Here is a 21,060-nt window from a genome sequence, read left to right on the forward strand (position 1 = left end):
TCTTTGTATCTTTCAATAGAGCCCCCAAATTCCACCCTATCCACAAGTCAGGCTGCCAGAGTCTCATGCTGATCTACAGTATCTAATGTTGAAGCTGCAGGTCTAATTTTGGCAGTTAGTCTGCATTTTCATCAAAGACAGAAAAGAGTATAGCAATCGATTAGAATTTTATTTAATTTTCAACTGAAACTCCCAAAAGTTCACTCTCAACAAAACAGCTGTAATATTATTATAAATGAACCTTTATTAAAGACACTTCAATGCCGTTTGTTAGACACTTCAATATCTTACATGTTTTTCAATGTACAACATTGTACCAAATTTTCTAATAAATAAATAACTTTGTACACAAAAGTAATACTTCCTCTTTCACATTGCCTCTTAGAAGCAGCAAATTCACATATTTAGTGGAAGTCATAACATTAGGCAGTTAACTTTATTCAGAAACATTACTTTCAAATGTTAATGTGGCAAATATGCTTTGTATCTGCAATGGTGATGACATTTCCGCCAGCAAAATGAGTCAATTACATCATTCCCGTCTTCCCTGTGTCCCCGGTTCCACTGTTTTCACCTTGTGAGTTGGTTCTGAAGCATACTTTTCCCTTGAGCGAAGGGAAAATTATGCTCGGTTTATAATTTTTTAACATCCATTTCCTTTGCTTTGAATAAACTTGGCACTCAACATAATTCGCCACCTGTCTCAAAGTGCAAACGTGTCAATAGTCAGGAACTGATACAGACAGGTACCTGGCTGAATTATGCCTTGCTTCATCGAGGTCGGGTTCAGCTGGCTAGGCTACAGCGAAACTGGCCATCAGCTACTGGGCAACAGGCAGAGGTGGTGACTCCCAAGGTGAGGCTGGACAGGACACGGTAGCCCTCGGGCAGACCCCTAAGTGATGGATCTGCACAGAAAATTGTTTCTGCCCTTATCGCTGATGCTTGTTTTCAGCCACAGCACTAGCAAAGGTGGATTTCCACCAGACTCAGCTTCAGTGGAACTGGCATTTGAGGTGCTCCTAAGGCAAAAAAGTAACAAAACCCCCTAATACACCTTCCCCCAAAGTAGTCATCACCAGAGTTAGCAACCTTATGTTAGCAGAACTCAAATTACAAGTAACTGGAAGGGAGTCCTCCATCCACAGGTACCAACACCAACAGAAAGCAGCCTTTCTATAAATAAAAAGCGTCATAGTGAAGTTAGAAGTGACAAAGATCTGTTTGACCAACGCGGGTATTTCTTTTTCCCCCCATTCATGGATGAATTTAAAAGACCACATAAAAATACTTGGGACATTTCCATTCAACAGAGTACTTTCAACCATAAATATACAGTTTCCCTTCTACATGAGTATATTTCTGAATAGCCTAGAATTGCTACACAAAGCAGCATCATTCATTTCAAGCAGATATTTTCATACAAAGAGTCTGGCTGCAGATGGGGGGAATGGTGTTCAACAAGAAAGGGTAATATTGTGCTGCAGGAAAAAAAGTTAAAAGTATCAGATGAATTAACGGTACAGCCGTCAGCTTAGGAGTGTGATTTTAGTTGTGTTGTCAAAACAGCTCTATGGTTTCAAACCCCCTCCAGAGCAGATGTATTTTTTTAGGTGTGAAAGTGCATTATACTGGCATAGGTTATTCCTTCTAAACAGGGCCAGGCTGTATCGTTGTACGCACCTCACACAGGTAAAGCTGCATCTGTTTGGGAGGGGAGGGGTCTGCAGTTAGCTCTGTAGGTGATCAGTGCTGTAACAGCACATGGGGGCAGATAACGCCTTCTGCTGTGAAGTTTTTGAGTGATGCAATGTATGAGACCACCCCACAGTCTACTGCATGAATTACTTATTTTGGTAATGATTGCTCACTAATCACGACAGCCTTTTTGTCTGGTTGTGTTAGGGCTCTGCACTGTTGCTGAATTACTCAGTGCCTCTTGTGTGGTCCACTCGAATATATCACGCAGTCACAGTTCAAATCCTAACTTTTATGCAGTTTTGAAAAGTAATGGAATTTAAGTTCTTCCACCAATAGGAAAAAATCAGGTTGCTATGTAATTTCTCACTGCGTGTTTTTTTTCTCATAAACTTTGTTTGAAACGGTTGAAGATCTCTGTTTAAATGTGTTAAGTGCAATAAATTTCAAAGGGGAAGGGAATTTGTGCTAAGTAACCCAATTGATACTTGATTTAAAGGAACTTCCATTGAAAAGAGGACAATCCCTTTGGAACAGTCTGGCTTTTTAAAGTTCTGCTTATTCATTTAAGGCACCAGAATTATTTCTCTCACAAAGTTTAACAGCAACCTGATACTGAAAACAATATTGCCAAAATTGTAAAATTTCACTCAGTTTTCCATGCACTAAAGATTAAAATAGCCTCTGTAAAAGATATATATATTTTTATATATATTCATATATGAAAACTCTTATGTACAATTGTATCAAATACTTTTCTCTTTACACAATAATCCCTTGCATTTATGTGCTTCATATGCAAGTCAACTTTTGAACGCTTCATACTTCTCAGGGAAGTTTTAAACTATGTACAGACAGATGACGCTCGAACAGGAGTTTGTTCCCCATACAAGCTTGTTTCTCATACCTCAGTTGTTTGCCGTTGACAGGTCATCAGTTCAAGATTTGAGGTAGAAGTAAGTAGCCTATATACTCTGTGCAAAAAAAAAATTAAAAAAAAAATAATAGCGTGTTTGTTAATTTGCACATGGCAGTCTGTCGTCTCAGTCCAGCGATCTGTTCGGTGGCTTCAGCTCATGAACGGAGTCGCACAGCTTGGGTGCGTAGCCGTTGGACAGGAGAGCCTGTTTCACTTCTGCTTCGCTCTGCAAATCCAGTAGTGTTGGGGAAATTTCAGGAAGCACGTTCAGTTGCTTTAATGACCCTCCTGCCGGTGAAGCTCTCACCAAATTAAGGTTGTTAAGCTCTGAAGACTTTGCTACTGCTTGTGAAGAGCCTGCCAGAAACCAAAGAACCAGCGTGGTTAGTTGATGCTCAGCCTGCCAGCGCTCCTCATAAAACCAACCCTGCCACCACTATCATTCATGCCCTTCAGCCAGTTAAAAAAGCTGATGGGAGAAAACGGGGCTCCGATATAACCCTGATGGTATTGTATCCCATCTGGGGAGAAAAAGACGTCCCCAAGGAAGCACATACCATGTTTATCTGCAAGCAGCGGGCTGGTCATGCTCACGGGTCTTATTCTGTCGTGGTTGCTGGGGTAGAGGGTCCCGTCTGTTTCCATCCTCTTGCCGCTGGCAATCCCGTTGCACGGCTGAGGATGAAGAAGGCTGGTGCCTGCACCCCTCTTCCTATTTCGTTCCTTGCTGCTCAGTGCGTTTGGGTAGGTGTTATCCATAGTCTTAAGGCTCTCAGAGTAGTACTCCGACTCCTTGGGGTAAATGTGGACGTTCATGCTGTCCGTGCTGCCACTGCAGTCCGTGCACACAACTGGCAGGCCATAGCCTTTAAGGGAGGAAGAGAAAACGGCAACAAACGAAGATTAACCAGCTGGAAGTTGTCAGCACTGAAGCACAAAACTTGCGGAAGGAAAAGGCAGCTGTTTAGCTCATCCATCCCTCAGCAGTGTGGGAATCTCTCTCACTAAATAATCTGGACATTTCTCAGTTTTACACAGGGCTAGTAAATACCTGTGTTTTTCAGAACTCTGTAGCTATCACTAAAGGTAGTTCCAATTAATAGGTTTAGTAGTTGGGTTTTTTTACTCCAAAGAAGTTGTGACTTTCTTGTTTTTAAATAACCTGTGCATTTATTTCCTTTTCCAAACTTTCTAGTCAGGGTAGTAATATAAAGTGGAACCTTCCTGTACCTGCTTTACCTTTCTTACTTTTGTGCTGCTGCTTTACAGGGATCACTGTCAACTCATATTGTTATCTCAAGATACGTTACTACTGTTAGCAGTAATGACATGAGCAGAATTCAAAGAAGCAAGCAGGAAGGAGTTTCTAAATGTTGAAAGTTAATTTCCTTACTGCACTCAAAAACTTTCCATTATTAAACTTTACAGTTTCTCCTGGAGAGAAAACTTGTTTCACTGGCTGTTTTTCTGTGGATGTTACAATACAGCACCAGAACAGAAAACACATTCTAAAAATAGAAAAGTATGAGTGTAACACCCAAGAAATTGGCAAAGAGCAGAGGCAGGTGTAGTGCCCAAAACAACCTTTAAATTTTGAAAATTAAAAAAAAGCTGAGCTTTGAAGTTGACAGCACCTTTTAAGAGCATGAAAAATTTTAACACCTTCAGTTTCAAAGTGCTCTCACATTTTAGGAATAGCTCAAATCAAAATACCGATCAGCCAGCTGCAAGCAATGGCGATCATGAGCTTCAGTCTGCCTCTGACTGTTCCTTGAATTCAAACTATCCAAGCTTGATAGAGGATCAAAGCAAGCAGGAGAAAGTAAATTTACTGTGCTCACACCTGAGAATCATTCTGGGCTTTTTTTTTTTTTTTCTGAAGGTAACAATTTCTTGTCTTAATGCTGTCTGACTTGGAGAGCTTTCTGATCTGTACAAACACGAAATACCTTTCCAGATTAATAGGTTTTGTACCTGTCTTATCTGGAACAAGCATTCCATCAGCCACGTCTTCAGTTTTCCAAGTATCTTTATTATAGCCGATACACAGCTTTGGCTGCCTACAACCTGCAGTGGGAGCTTCAACATCTGGACACCTTCCAGCATCAGTCTGACACATACCTGTAACAAACGAACCATCTGGCTAAAGATTACAACCATCTGCTCTCAGTTAAATGACTTGTTAGTCTTATTCCTACCGTAAAAGCTGCAAAAGGGAGAAAAAAATAGCAGTGGAGATAATAGATAATTTTAAACTAATGTTTAAGAGAATAAACGCTGTACAATCTCAGGAGAATCTTAGTTCAGAATGTTTAACTTTCCCTTCCTAACGTGCTGTGTTTAAATATTGTAAAATCCCAGCATTTAATTTCTAAGCCTGAAGGCAGGGACAGGCAACGCTAATGTATTTTCTAGTAGAGCTTAACTATGAGTAACTCTGGTGCCAAAGAACTAATCCAAAATTAGCAAAAAAGTAGTCCTTAGGGCCTGGCTGAGCAGTTTCTGAAGCAGCCTGCTTGTACGAACGCTGTTATTACTGGGAGAGGATAGCTTCGTGAAGTGAAAGACAGATCCTTGTTCTGCACAAACGCAGTAGCTAGAGAATTACATTATGAAGATCTTTCAGGTAACTTATAACAAGCACAGAAGTACTTTGTACTGTGATTTCTCCCTCCTCATATCAAGTTCAGATACAGCATTACAGAAAAAAAATAATTAAACCAGTTCTCACCGTTGCTGTCTACGTGCCCGTTAGGCTGTTGGTTATCTACTCGGACGACCACTTCCTGCCGGTCAGAGAGGGTCCCTTGTGAAGACAAGTAGCTTGGCACGTCAGGAGGCACAATAGTCTCATCTAGAGCAACAGTAGCAGAGAAATGTCAGTTCCTAGTAGCATATAAAGGCTTCCAGTTTCAATGGCATTAAAACAATCACATTTTTAAGAGGGATTTGGGACCAGATCTTTTACGGGTATTTTCTGTAGATGCAATGGAAACTGAGCTGCCTAAATACTCCATTCCCCTCAGACTCCCCAGTCCTGATTTTTCAAAGCTTAAAGCTGTGAGATATAGTGCTGATAAAGCCGTTCTGGGTGTTCGCACTTGGCACAGTCAGTACAAGGTAGATGGAGGTGGAACTGCCTCTTCAGAACAAGCAAATCCTTCCTTTTACCCTGAAATTCAGAATACCTCATTTGACTCAAGTTCTCTGTCTGCCAAAGTCATGAGTAAAAGACTTCTGGAGAACAGGGACTTCAATTCACTTAAGCAGGCAAGTAAGTCTAAGCCCCTTAGCTATCCTTGGCTTTCTCCATTATTATGTATCAGGCAATTTCAGTTTCCCCAGTCATACTAACTCACTCAATTATGCTAGGCATGAAGCCCTAGATTTTCAGGACTGGAAAAAAGGGGGAGAAAAGCCCCACTTACACATCGCACTGGTCATATGGTAGCCAAGAATTCCTGCCGAGCCCACGTCTTTAACATCCTATGTTGTACTATATCTAAAGCTAAGGGTAATATAGGAAGGCTGCAAATCCCAGCAGGGCAGGAAGCCTTAGGCTGGCTCTTCCATACTGTTGTTCAGAGGCTGTATAACATTGAGGGCAGGAGAGTTTATTCTCAGTGCAACACTTACTTCAGCACCAAATTATCCCCCTTGAATATCAGGAGGAAGCAATAAACACTACTTTTCTTCCCTGAAAAAGTGAGGGATACCCCTCATCAGCAGGGCTACAACAGCTCTTACAGGCAACATGGAAAAAGGGATTCCCACTCCAAAGTCTGATTTTTCAAGTTTTGAATACAAAGTCTTTGAAACTACAGATTCCCAGGAAGAAGTAAGACAGGTTCCCAGCATCGTGGACATAATCCAGACTGTCTCCAACAGTTATCATTTATGGTCACGGAAAACCAAAGTAGCAAAGCAATGGCTGAAACTACTGCCAAGTGGAAAAGACCTTTCTGAAAAGCAAGCCAAGGGGAGAAATGCAGCTCTGAACATGCTTCAATAGCAAGTGAAAGCTGGTTCCAGCTTTGTGAGCCAAAAGAACCACTGAGGTAAGCCAACTGCTTTTCCAGCGTGATTGTGTGGCTACCTGACGTGCCGATTCAGCCTCAGTGGGAAGTCCGACAGCACAAACAGAGAAAGCCTTAGCAGGAGACTAGGAGCTACCTGTGTTGGTGACACTGTATTCTTCACTCTTCTTCCTGGTTTGGTAGATGATGCAGACCCAGACCAGAGACGTCAGCACGATGCTACACACCACGGCAATGGTGATGATGCCCACAGTGGTACGGTCCTTCCTACAGCCAAGAGACTGTAAGATGCTCACGTGGCTGTGTGCGCGCTCTGTCCCCAGCGTGTTGGACATTTCACAGGTGTATTTCCCAGCATCCTCCAAGACAACATTCCTAACGATCAGCAGCTGGTTGCCGGAGGTAAAGTGATGCCTTTCTGTCACGATCAGGGGCTGGTCACCTTTCAGCCAGGTAATGCGGGGAGGTGGGCTCCCTGTGGCTTTGCACTGCAGAGCCACAGTCTCACCTACAGACACTACATGGTCTTCCAGTGGATGAATCAAAGACGGCGTCTCTGCAGGAGAATAAACACAGAAATTAATTCTTGGGGACAGTGTAACAACAGATTTCTTTTAACAGTATTGAACATAACCGATGTTCCTGCAGACAAATGCACAGCAATGCACTACGCAGCCGTACGCCCAGGAGCATGGCGGCTGCAAACCACAACAGATCTAACAGTCACAACCAAGGCCTTCCCATAAACAGTTGGTGTTAGTCTTCCCAACAAAGAAACCCCCGAGGACAAGGGGCAACGGCTGATACATGAATTATTTCGTAGGGCAAAAGAGATGGAGTGCAATTTCCTTTTGAAGTAATTTTCCTAGGCAGGAAATAGGGTGGTTGGAGGGGCTTCCCTGGCACAAGAGGAAATGTGACTCACTGCTCCTTCTTTTAATTAGCAGGGTATTTTTCGTTAGTTAACTAGAGCATAGAAGAATGAAACAAGACTAATGCAGAGCACTGCCTCTTTGTCCCTCTTCCGTATCTGCAACTGCTGAAGAGCTTGAACAGCAATCCCTTCCAGTTCCTGTTTCCAGGCTACTTCGTCTCCTGGGGCACTAACGCATCTTACCCAGTACAGTCAGGGTGGCATTGGCAAGCACAGACCCCGCAGAGTTCTGTGCCGTGCAGCTGTAGACACCCATGTCTTCTATCTTCACATCTGTAATGAAGAAGACGTCGTCGTCAGGCATGACGTGCATGCGGCGTTCTCGGGCCGCAGGGAAGTCTGTGCCCCCATCTTTCTGCCAGGCGATTTGTGGGGTGGGGTGTCCTTCAGCTGCACACTCCAGCCGTGCCGTTGTCCCTGTCCGGCTGGTGATGTCGTGGGGAGTTTTGATAAATGAGGGCAACACTGATAAAGAAAAGAAAAAGGGATGAGCAATTCCATGGGGAAAACACCATCTTCTGGGCAGTTCTGTCTTCCTTCCTAAGCAGGAGATGGATATGATAATCACCCATAGGCAAAAGGATGGCAAGCTGCTTTTGCAGGATATATCTAAACTGCTGGGGACTAACCCAGTGTTTCTACAGCACATACCTGTCTGCAGTGTCCAAGACTCCCCACTCAGGATCATTAGAGCTGGGATTAAAGCTAATTTTCTTCTGTGGTTAACCTGGAAATAAACCCCGTTCTCTCTCCTACAAAGCGCTTTCAATCACTATAGTCCCTCTTCTTTGTATCCTTTTGTATTTTTGTTTTCATTTGCCCATTTCATTGGGTAAAGACTCTACCGGAACAGCCAAAGAGAGGCAGCTAAAGCCGTTAAGAACCTGCTGAAGTGCTTGGCTGGATGGCAGCCATCACAAGCCTGGCATGTGCTCCTCACATGGCGTTTCTCAGCATCCACTGAGATGCAAGCAGCTGGTGTGAAGATGTTAGGAGCTCCTCAGCATCAGGAATGGACCCTCAGGAGTAACTGCCTGCCGAAACTGGGTCCCAGAGAATTGTACCAGCTCAGGCTGAGGAAAGGAATGAGAAAGCAGCTTCCTACTCACCATTAACAGTGAGTCGGGCCTTGCTGGAGTAAGTAGAGCCAAAGTGGTTGGTGATGATACACTGGTAACGCCCTTCGTGGGCGAAGGTGACGTGCCGGAGGTGCAGAATGGTGGTGTACTCCATCACCTCGCCGTCCTTCGCCCGCACGTGGGCAAAGTTCTCAATCTCAGCATTGTGCAGCATCTCATTGTCTTTCTTCCATGCAAACATCATGGGGGAGCTGCTACTGCTGGCGGCCGAGCAAGTGAAACGGATGTCCTTCCCAAGGACAGCCACTGTCGTCTCAGGCTGGATAATGATCTGTGGCTTGGGGAAATCATCTAAGAGAAAACAGCAGGCATAGTTAGTTCTAGACTATGAGGAAAGACTGGAGCGAGCAAAGAGATGCAATGAGAAATGAGTAATGCGTAAGTGAAAGACATTATTGCACATCTGCTTTTACATCCACTGTTGTCTACACCAGGAAAGCAGCTTGCTCTTGCAAAGCACTCCACTATCGAGGCTGGCTCTGTAGTGCAGATGTGCCATGCACAACTCCACTGAGTGGCTGATCTAAGCTAGGACTCTCATTCCTCTGGTTCCTTCTGTCATCAGTGGACTGAGATGGTCGCTTTGTGACCTCAGACACCTACAAGAGGCCTAGCTCTCTTCACCAATGTAGCTGAACCTCAGAAAGATACTATGGTCTAAAGAAAATATCCTTCCTTGTACAATCCATGCATGAAAAACAATACTGAACTTAAAACTTCACCTGCAGGCCTGCATTAGCGTGAAGCAGGAGGGGAGAGCAGGAGGACAGTTAAAGAGCTGCAAATGCCACCTCTAGGGACAAAAGCTCACGAGCAAGGCGACTGCAGCACGCGCTGTCAAAGCAGAAGCAGCTGTATTTGCCTGTCACCCGTCTGGGGTGGAAAGCTTTGCACACTCTCTCTCTGCCCTGAAGACTGTTGGTTTTAGCAAGGTTCCAAGCAGATTCATTTATTAGATTTCTACAAATGGTGTAATTTAATATTTGACTAAGGTTTAATTAAACAGCCAGGCCTCTGGAACCAGGAGTACTAGTGCCTGGAGGACTTGGCAGGCACCAGAGAAGCAAAGCTGTCTTCGCTTTGTGATGTTGCTGTGGGGACGGAGCCTTCTTCTTCCAGATGAACACAGCAAGCCTCCCAGACTCGCTCAGACAGAGGCCACCTAGGCAGAGCCCTACCACTCTGGGATCGAGAGGGACATGGGACAGCAGCTGGAGCAAAGCTTTTGCTCCGTGTTCAATGCAAGTCATGCATTCAACTTAGTTAAATAGTGTTTTCAAAAGCTCGTTTTTCCTTCATCAAACAGCCATGTGCAGCTCCACCCAGGATCCACGCTGGCTGGCTCCACAGCACAGAGTTTGCCTCACCAAACCAGGCCTTTATTTTGCCCAAAAGCTGGATGCATGAGCAGCATCACTTTGGCCTCCTCTGATCATTTACATTTCTTTTCTTTACGAGAGGAAGTAGCTGTTTGTGTGTGCTGGGTATTAAGTAAAGCTGCTTTGCAACCACAGCTTGGGTGCAGAGTCAGCTGCAGTGTTTGGGTGGTAGGTGCTGTTCAGAAGAAAAAACAACTGTAGGAGAAATAAATATTATAATGCAGTTGTTAGCTGTCAGTTGGTTCATGTGCAATGCCTTACTGGCCCAAAAAAATGAGCTGTGATGGAGAGATTCTCCTCTGCTTTTTTTTTAACCCTTTGTTATTTCCAAGAGAAGGAAAAGACAAGTGAAGAACACAAAGCCACAGAAGCAGCTCAGAACGCTGCAGAGTGAAAAAAATTACAGCTGCAGTCTTGGTAGTATCAAACCAAGAGGACTGGGGAAGTCTCTGTGCAGCCCCATTTGGAACTGGAACAAGCATTAGTCCCTTTTGATTTAATACTCAGGGAGCCCTGTAAGGAACACCCTAGATGCAAGCAATGCACTGTGTGGTTTTGGTGGGAAATAAGTTGTAGCCAATGACAAATTTTTAAAATGCAGGCTTGGGCTTCCTTTGATCCCACTGAATAACAAAACAAAACAGAAACTCTCTCATAATAACATGCTAGTAGTCAAAGAAAATGTTTCCCAAGTGAGTCCTACCCTTCATACAACCTCAAAACACACAGGCAAGACTTACCACACACAAAACTTTCTGGCACGATGGCAAAAATGCTCTTGCTTTTTAGTGACTCAGGATGGGCGCAGGTGGCCACCACAAAGGATTGCAGCTCTTTCTCAACTAACCACTGGGGCAACCATTTCAGCTGGCAATCGCAGAGGAAGCTGTCGCTGTTTATGTGGCTGCAGGGAAACAAAACCAACACGAGCCTGCTGTGAGTCCCGCAAGGAGAGAAGGCTGGAAAGCTCACAGCCCTTTCATGTTAAGACACATTCCTCCCTCCCACCCCCAGCATGGGTGGAAGGAAAAAAAGCACTGCAGGGTTGTCCTCGAGGCACTACTAATGGTGTTAAATACAAAACACATTTAAACAGCATTTCATCTCCACATAGAGCAGCCCACTCCTGTACTCCAGTGACACTCCCTAGCGCCTTATATTTATTAACCAACTTCCAGAGTGATGCCCAGGAACAGACGACAAATGTCATCCCTGGCTTAAGTGAGGGAAACCGAGGCAGATCATCTACAAAGGAGACACGCAGCGGAGGCACAAGTCAACAGTACAGCCCATTCTGCTCCCACTTCTCCTGTCTAATTACCACACATGCTCCTTCTCTGCCTCTGTGGTTTGAGCATCTTAGGTGGGGACTGAATTCAGGACTTAATTACGGAACAGTGAAAGGTTGCCAAGTTCCCGCTGTAAGACCTTTAGTTCCCTCGGTGGCCAACACCAGAGGAGTAAGTGGAGAGGCCCCTGCCTGCCTTCTGTAAGGTACCTGTTTGCACACCAGCATCACCAGGGAAAAGAGGTGTAGCTGATGTTGTGTTTACTGATTAACAGAAGCAGTGAAAGAGAAATGACCAAAGACATTTGTGTAAACCCAGTACAAACAGTGACTCATTTGGAAAGCTAAACACGAAAACATTTATCCTAACAGTAACTTAGCACCTTCTGTTAAGAAAAGGGCTGTGAAAAAGGGGCAAATAAAAGCGGAACCTCAGGATTTTTTTCTAAATATTCTGGGCCAAATTGTGGCTCAGCATAGCTCTGGGGCCAGTGAAGTTTACAGCAACAGGGAATTCAGACTTTGGTCTGGTTTAGTCTGAGATCCTAGGAAAACCCAGTCTGATCCCTCAAATCGAGTATGAGGATGCCTCAAGAGACTGGGAAAATGGCCCTGGACAGAGAAGTCCTGTCCTGCAATACTGCACATTGTGCAAGAACAGGATATCAAGAGGACAGCAGAATCCCAACTCCAGCACTGTGTGGTAAGAAGATGTGAATCTCCTCCCATTTTTCTACCTGATAACCTCAGGAAATCCTGAAATCTGAAACTAGCCAGGAAAGGGGAAAAGAAAGAAAGGGACTGGAGAGGGAGGGAATGAGGGAACACAGGGATCTGATTTTCCAAAGTTGTCCACTTTGTCCTAGAAAGATGTGTAGCCCCTAATACAAGTGATAGCATAAACACTGCTGGCTAGCTGGGACAGGTCAGAGAGACCCTTAGTATTTAAGACTTCAGTACAATATCTGCATGTACCCTATCTGAAAGCCACCTTCTCCATGGTATAAAGGTTCCTTCACAATATCTGGGATCCCACAAGCTCTTCTCTAATAACATCAATCTTTCACCTCAATTTTGTTTCAAGAGTCAGTGCAAAAGATAAGGTGGTTAAACAAACAATGGACATGCAACATTTATCTTATTCATTCCCCAGTCACTGGTATTAAATGTCGTTGCTAACATCGACCATCCGATTCCCATTTCCAAAGTCAGGAAGAAGAATCTGAACCTGCCCAAATACCAAATAAGTGATTTCTTGTTCCACAGACATTGCACTAACTCCAGAGTGTAGCAATGCACTGACAATGGATTAAATATTTATGGAGAAGAAGAGAAAAGGAAACCAGGCAGAACTGGAAACAGTGTCCGATAACAGTGCAGAGCCCCAGCTTGGAGCACAAGCAGCAGCTCTCATAACACATCTGTATTTTTACACCAGAAGGCTGGATGACAAGTGGATCCAGTTCAAATGGTGCTTATCACTGACATGTCAGTACTGTATGCAAACCCCAAACATAGGTACAGCGAAGGAGCAGATGGGCCACTGGGAATTAAATCAGTGGCAGCGTGAGAAGGAGAGATCGCAAACAGGACCAGGGCTGGACTTCCTGAGCAGAGATGAATAATTGCACAGATGCGAACCTGCTGGAAGAACCTGTTCCGATGATCTAATTTCACTCACTATTAAATGCAAGATGTTCCCGTGACATCTACTCATGTGTAAAAACACCCTGCAGAGGAGGACGGGGGGAGGAGGAAATAAATGAGTGGTAATGTGAATAACACCCCATTGGAAACAACGTGCTACTTCTCACATCCAGGACAAGCAGCATCCCTGCCTCCTTAATGGGGTGTACAGAGCAATTACTTACAGCTGCCGCAGGCTCTTCATCTTCGCAAAAGCGTCTGCTTGAATTGAGCGGATGGCGTTATCGCCAAGGTTCCTGCAGAACACAACCAAAGGCAATGTGAACTAAAGAGATGCTACGGCTGTGATAAAGTCTCTCCATATTTAAGCAATGACTCCAATAGCAGGTGATTTGGTAGCTTCTTTTTAAGACCATATTACTTGTGGCTCATAGAAATGGCTTTCCACAAAACACTTTAATGTTGAGTAAGTATTGCCGAACAATAGTCAACCAGCAAAAATTATGGGAATGAATCACTAAGTCATTCTGTACCCCATCTTCTCACTACACTTTCTCAGTCTCAGCTACCTCCATCATCCATAGCTCAGAAATTCCTCAGCCCCCTCGATAACCAAAGATAGTCAGGAATGTCGTATCCCAGGCTAGACTTTCAGCAAACATAAAGAAAGCAAATACTTGCACTAAACGGCATCTGAGAAGTTATTTGAAAGTGACTTTGAGAGGATACTATCATGTTCAAAAAACATTGCAATGTTTCCAAAAGAAGGTATTCTTAAAAGTTCCCCTCACAACTACTGCTAATTAAACAATTCACTTGTCCTCTGAAAAAGGACAGTGTCAGATGTAGGGCTTAAGTTTACGAAGTGAAGTGTAGGACAGACAAGCACTGCTTGCAGAGGAGAATCTCAGCAGACCACTAATAAGGGATCCTTTATCTGGGAACACACCCCCCCAGTCAGGCAGCCCTACCCTTTCAGTATGTTCTTAATGGTCATAACATTTCATACGATCAACAGCCAATAAAATATCTAGAGCAAAATCACATATACTTCAACTTGTCTTAATTCAGAAAGGAAGTTGTTCATGAATCACTGCTGCAGTCATCAGCCTTGGGACACAGAAAAAAATTACATAGCAGCAGCCAGAATTTACTTCTTGCAAATCGCTCTAAGGCAGTTGTGCTGAATGGGGATGTTCGGTGCCTGCACCGTAAGCAGTCATTTGCAACATGCGTCACTGCCAGAGCCTAGATTTAGGAGGAAGCTGGGGCAAGGGAGGAGGAGAGAGTGCTATATCTGAAATAGCATATCTTCATTGCTAACAGCCCGCAAAGAAGCAATATGCAAGTCAAGGCGATATTTATCCAAGAACAAATCAAAAAATTGGGAGCATGGAGATTTGCCATATGTTCTATAACTTTGTTCCTGGCACAAAAAAAGGCCAAAGTTGAGGCGGACTTATAATGAGAAGGAAGCAGGTGGCCCCCACAAATGGACTGGCTTCTCAGTTTACAAAGACACTATTAAATTGCTAGCAGATCTCTCAAGCAGCCACTTTTGGCAGACCCCCCTTCCCAAACTCTGAGGCATGGTGGGTTACTCACAGGTGCTCCAGGGCCTCCAACCCTGAGAACGCTTTCTTGGCCACTGACTTGATCTTGTTTCCAAACAGAGTTCTGCAGTTTCCAAACATCCAGTGCCAGATAAACAGAAAGAAAATGGGGAGGGGGCAGAAAAAAGAAGGAACACAATTAATGTGGCTTTATCTGATATAGGTGCTCAGTGTAAGTCCCAGGAAATCTGAACTGCATGGAGATTAACAGGGCTGAAGTACACTCGCTTTCCCACTCCTGAAATTAAATCCTTTTATCTGTATTCGAATTTAATAGTGATGACAGCACAAAAGGGAATGTGCCATATCATGTAAAAAGGCAGGTTTGCTCCAGTGCTTGGAAACCAGCTTGCTGAGTTACAGAAGGTCCCCCTTATTCTTTGCAGGCTGGCTGTGGACAGGATTAAGTGCAATGACAGTTTAACAAGATTTTGGTCTCTCCCTGCAACACTTTTCACTTCTGACTTCTTCCCAGATAGTAAAAGAGTGGTAATTTATTCACTGCTGCTTGGCCTGAACGGACATCCACACACAAGGGCTGAGGGCTGTCTCTTGGCTGCACATTTATACAGCAGCTAACTGAAGTGACTGCAGATTCCCTTCCTTGGCTTATTATAAATACAACAGCAAAGTAATATAACGCAATAAATAATAGCCGAGTGGTAATTTCAAGGAGCAAAAGGAAGAAGAGAAAAGGCAATGTACAGAGCTGAGGAGCGTGCTTGCTTGCATCTATGACCAGAGAGCACTCCTCTGAATCAGGAGGCAGTGCTACGCAGCGGCAGGAGCGGGACGATCAGCAGGCAAGAGCCAGCTGGAGCGATCGCAGCCCTGCTGCTATCTGCAAAGTAACCATTCTCTATAAATATTGACCAGTGGTGATCGGTCAGGGGCAGGGTTCATGCAAAATGGATAGTCTCCTCAACTGTTTTAATAAAACATCAGCCAATGTCATTAATTAGGAAATGCGTTCCTTCCCCAGGTTCTCTCTGTCTAAGGTTTAACTTCCAGGTGCGTCTTTTATCACCACCTGCTTCACATGGTGTCCAACGCATGTCATCACTAACACCTCAAGTAAAAAACTGGCACATACAGTGCTGCATTTGATTGTGTTTCCTTCAAGGTCTTTCCTTCAACATAGGGTGTAACCTATATTTGCACCCTAAAAAGGCCCTAGAACTATGATGGCTAACACTGGCTTGGGGAACGGAGGCTGGGGTACAAGATGGAGCACGTGCGGCCATTATACGAGCAAATACATTTGCAGGAGCTTGTTAGAGCTTTCCACAAAGCACCCTTCAAATGTCAAGATAATTTGGTGTCTCAACACTGGCACTCAGAAAGCCCAGTTTCTGTGTGGATGAAAGCAATGGATGCCATACCAGGTAGAAAGCAAAAATGGGGCTCATCACGCTGGCTGTTACGACAGGGAGGACTGAGACCGCATCACAATTTGTCCTTGCAGCCTGTTGTCTTTGGAGGGAATTTGGGTGCCTGCCACTGGGCAACACCATGACCCCAAGTAGGTCCTCACAAAATCAATCACCCTGACAGCGGTATTGCCGGATGAGCCACCACTCTAATTCTTGAGTAGACAGGAAAGGCCGGTTACTCCTAGCTCCATACAAAAGGTCTGTGGCCCCAGAATCACAAATCTTACCATTCCAGAGCAAAACACAACCAAAAGCTTCGGTTTCAGGCAAAGCCACCTCCCAGCCTCCCTAGTGAGACACACACTCAAAGCCCCTTCTTATGGGCAGAGCTAACTTGGTACAAAACCACAGCTGAATTTTCAGAGGTGTGTCCCTTCGTTAATTATTTGATTTGAGGCGAGAATAAAGACAGCTATCATAGGCATGCTGGTGGCCAATTAAAGGCTCCAGATAGCTGCAACCTGCTTAATCGACAGTATAATTCTAAGTATCTACAGTGAGCTTTACTGAGCTCCTTGCTACAGCACCAAACCCAGGGAATCAGAGGTCCTATTTATTGCGTGAGAGCGTGTGTGGCTTTTTGCTCTGGGTGAAATACCCCAAGCACCAAAGGATGTGTGCAATCATGTGTACCATCATTTGGTAAAAGGGATGTTGTATTAATGAAGGCTTTGAAAAATCCATTAGAATGATTAATATAGTAAATAATTTACTATGTGCAAACTCTGGTCATATGGCTGCATCCATACACACTGATTTCTGGAGCCACATTCCTAAATGAGGGTGTTTTGCTGAGCTTGGGTTTGATAACTGGAGATTTCTATTTATTGGTTACAGTGGATCTTGGACTTTCAAAATTGGAGATACTGGTGATATCTGTTTATTTATCTGCGCAGAGCTAAGCAGTATGTCTGGGGATGTCAATACACAATGTATACACCACTTGTATAGGTGCATACAATTTTATGGCTAAATACATGAGAAATACGTAACACGCTGGTAATAACGCCATGCCCCAGCAAACTCATTAAAATCATTACACCTTTCAAATCTCAGCTAACCACTTCTCCAATTCTGAAATGGTTTGAACCCAGCGGCCCCCTTCAAAGGGCTGTGTGGCACGCTGGAATGCAAACGCGGCGGTATGCAGCTCTGCAATTAGCCTGCCTGCTGCAGTCCAGAAACGCTCCTCCACTGTCGGCAGAGCTAGGCGCAAGCATGCTCTCTTGGTGATTGCATAAGTGTAATTACACGCTAGGCACGCAATTCATTAGAAAGCAGCATTTTCTCCTCCAGCCAGTTTTGCACCTGCAGGAAGATCTCAGTCACTGAGTGAGCCATCAAAAAACCGGTTACATTTAGCAGCTTGAATAATTAGGAAACTTGTTGTTCCCCAGTGATTCCACTGATGCTTTTCATGCTTCGGTGCTTCTCAACTCCCTCTTTCTTGAAGCAACCTTTTAATTTAGGCCTGTGCTCTCCGTCCTGGAGAGCTTCATATATAATTCAGAGAAGGCTAAAGTGACTGGCCTCCCCACCTCTCAGTTTAACACCTTCATTTGAGTGAACAACCCTCTCTGTGCTAAATCCTTTCAGAGGCTAATCTGTGCCAGATCAAAGGGGAACAGCTTTTAAGGCAATCTCCACAGAGCTGAGGTGATTATTAATTCATTGGAAGGCCTCCTCTGAAGTGCCTATTTATTTTTTTATGCTAATGCATTTAAAGCTGGTTGATGGTTTAAACACAGGCCCTAAATCATGCAGTGAATTGTTTGCTGTAAAGGCTGATATTCTATTTTATTTAGGAAAAATCCTGCCAGCAAGAGGGATACTCACTTCAGCCTTACATGAAATTACAAGTTTGGGATTTACGTGCTGATGAGCTAAAACAAACCTAAGCAGAACCCTTTAAAAGTGACTACTCCCTAGTATCCCCAAAACACCTCAAAAAATAAAATTAAATAATCTCATATTCTGAGCATTTTTCTAGCCACACACTCTGGCTGACAATGAACAATCCCAGCAACCTGTCTGTCCAACAGCAGGTTTGCTCTGTTAGGTAATCAAACCACTCCTGTCTGCCCAAGACCAACCTGATCCACATGCTCTTCCAAAATTCACTGCAATTCTCCCCACAAACCACGGGCACATGTCTTTCCCTGCGTTCAGCCAGACCCAGACTTGCCCAAGTCCACATGCAATGGAACACAGAGGTCAACGACGTGAAAAAAAGATGCAAACCCAGCTTCTTTAGACGTGCACAAGCCCGCGTTGCACCCTTTGCTAACAGCAGACAAAACCGGACATCTTTTGAAGCAGCTCCTCGTGCCAGATGATAAACATCAGATCAGGCCATGGCTATTTCACAGGGGAGCGATAGCTGCTCTGCCCAGAGCTCCAAACACACAACCCTCACAACCCCGCGGGCTGCCTTTGCTCCCTTCCTTCCTCCTCCTGCTCCCTGCCGTACCTCCTGGCCTCTGCCTGACCCCCGCTACTCATCAGTGCTCAATTCTCCTGGTTGCTGAGTCAATCCTTTTGCTGAACTCTTTCCCTCAATGCTCTCCCCTCGGGCTTTTTCACCTCTCTCCTGTTATTTGCACCCAGCATTTCTAAGATACCCGAATCACTTGAGACCGCCACTTTTGCTCCCATGCCAGTGGCCACGTTGGAGGGATGCCCTACAGTGGACGTCCCACCAGGACAGCTCTCTCTCTCCACTCCTTTCCTCCACCTTCTCTCCCTTGTCAAAGCAGCACTACAGACTCACAATCCTACAGCCTGCAAATCCCTCTGGACAAAGCCTCTGCTCCCACTACCCTTCTAGCCACTCCCATGCTTTCACTAGTTTCTTCAGACAAACCAAAGACTTCAGCAACAGCAGCGAAGGACTCTCCCAAACACCACATCTGCTCCTCTGCCTTTTCTCTAGCAACCTGTGGAAAGATATCCTGACTCCACGTGCACAGCGATTCCTACTGGCCTCTCTCTCTCCCATACTTCGTCTACCTCCCTGCCTGACTCCCCTGGTCCTTAAGTCCTCTCTGCCTTCTGCCTCACTTTACACACAGCTACAACTCGGTTCCCCTCTTCTTGGATCCAGTGACTCCCCTCAACAATGATCAAATGCCCTCTACGTCTGTGACTTCAAAATTTTTCTTTTCCATCTAAGCATTACATCCCCACAAATCCTGCCACGACTCTTCCCACTCCCCCAGGAGTCTCTAATGCGATCGTGACAATATACCGCCTGCCAGGATTCATTCTAGCCATCTGCTATCCATCGAGGTACTTTTACTGCACCTCTGGCTGTGCCATCTCAGCATCAGAGACAGCGTGATGGGGGGTGCCGAGAACTTAAACAAAGGCAAGAGGTAATGATTAGAAAGACTCTTGATTTGTCACAAGCCATCAGAGACTTCTCTGACAGGGCTGATTTATATAGCTGATTTCAAATGGAATACGAACAAGCACAGAGCAATGTGAAAATACTTGCGAAGGCCAAGCAAGCTATAAACATTTGCAAGGCGCATGCTTGCCTTAGGTTTCTTTTCATCTCTTCAAGAGCCTATGCCCCATGGTGCCTTTTATTGTCGCTGCACATGGAAGCAAGCCCAAAAGATCACTCTCAGACAGAGTATCCCACAGAAACGAATCCTGTTTCAATCCTCTGTTGTAACAGGAAATGGGGTGATTTTTCTCTTCTGTTTATTGTTATTTGCTGCATCAATCAGTGCTTCGCTGAAGATTGTAAGGGGTCTTTTTTGGTGCTGTTTGCTTTTGGAAGCAAAGAACAGTTGTGCTGAATCTTACAGATGAAAACAAGTTTCTCTCTCCTGCATCTCTGAACTACAGTATGGGGCACCGTCTGTTCATCGCTTTAAAAGGACTATAATCGCCTCGTATCTGCTTAGAAACACAAATGCTTGATAACCACATTTGCACTCTTGCAGTAAGCCTGCAAAACTACTACATCTCAGATTTTCTGTCAAGTTTTATCTTGTTCCAAAGGGTGGAAGGCTACATTGGAGAGACCCGCTCCCGCACAGGCACACAACGCAACTGCTTTGTAGAACTTCCAAGCCAGGGATACTCACAGCTTGCTTAGGTTTTCTAGGCCTGTAAAGGCTCCGCTGGTATCTTCTATTGTGCCTGAGATGTCATTGTGGTCCAGTTCCCTAGGGAGAGGACAAGAGAGAGAGCTCATAATCAGTGTCTTAGTCGTAGGCTCATCGTTAAAAACAAACAGAAGGAAGTTTGAGAATGCCACATGAAGAGCTTCCCATTTTCTCCTGACAGTTACCAGAAAAAGCCGAGTCCTTCAGCAAAGCAGCACTAATCACTTTTCCTGCATTGACCCATGCTGAGATGGTGCATTCCAAGAAGAGCCCTGGCTTTTTCCTAGCTGAGACCCTCTGTTTCTGAGACAGCAGCAGTAGCAGACAGCTACTTTTTAACAGGTCCTTTTCTAATTCTGTGCATCCAAACAAAAGGAGGAAGAAGAAGAAGAAAATAAAGTCCCAAAACTAAACTACAAGAAACAGCTGTTCTTAAATGCTACTATCATAAGTTAAGATAACTTTGGCTATTCCAATATATTCATCTATAGCTATATCTTTGGAAGATAATTTGGTGTATTTTCTATGAAGCTGCATTTTTTTCTGGCAATGAACTTGAAACCTCAACAAAGGAAAGCGCTATCATCACTACATAAGCCTAACTCTCTGTATAACCACCTTCTTTAAAAAATGAGTAAGAATTCCTTTTTCAGAGTTAGCTTCTTTTGGCTTTCAAATTGACCATCAATTACACGAGTCAAAGAGGTCTGAAGAAAAACAAGCACACAGAACAAACAGAGATCCACAAAAGCTGTTTAAACAGCCTGTTTAAAAATCCTTCCCTCCTAGCTTTAATTCCAGCTAGCAATGAATACCCAGCAACACAGACAGAAATTCATCATTTCTAATGTTAAG

General features: G+C 44.4%; 1 protein-coding gene across 1 annotated transcript in view; it reads right to left on the reverse strand.

Annotated features, from left to right (window-relative positions):
- Nucleotides 1-2,457: 2,457 nt before the first annotated feature.
- The window catches only part of LRIG1 (leucine rich repeats and immunoglobulin like domains 1), a 93,297-nt gene continuing 74,694 nt past the window's right edge, over nt 2,458-21,060 (reverse strand). Inside the window, exons 10-20 of the mRNA XM_059823488.1 lie at nt 20,185-20,265; nt 14,647-14,718; nt 13,266-13,337; nt 10,847-11,010; nt 8,698-9,018; nt 7,772-8,053; nt 6,791-7,210; nt 5,349-5,471; nt 4,592-4,756; nt 3,175-3,483; nt 2,458-2,974 (exon numbers count right to left, since the gene is read on the reverse strand). Of these exons, the coding sequence (XP_059679471.1) occupies nt 2,742-2,974; nt 3,175-3,483; nt 4,592-4,756; nt 5,349-5,471; nt 6,791-7,210; nt 7,772-8,053; nt 8,698-9,018; nt 10,847-11,010; nt 13,266-13,337; nt 14,647-14,718; nt 20,185-20,265 (2,242 nt within the window). The 3' untranslated portion in view covers nt 2,458-2,741. The remainder of the gene's footprint in view (nt 2,975-3,174; nt 3,484-4,591; nt 4,757-5,348; nt 5,472-6,790; nt 7,211-7,771; nt 8,054-8,697; nt 9,019-10,846; nt 11,011-13,265; nt 13,338-14,646; nt 14,719-20,184; nt 20,266-21,060) is intronic.

The sequence above is a fragment of the Gavia stellata genome, chromosome 12, assembly GCF_030936135.1.
Source record: "Gavia stellata isolate bGavSte3 chromosome 12, bGavSte3.hap2, whole genome shotgun sequence".
NCBI lineage: Eukaryota > Metazoa > Chordata > Aves > Gaviiformes > Gaviidae > Gavia > Gavia stellata.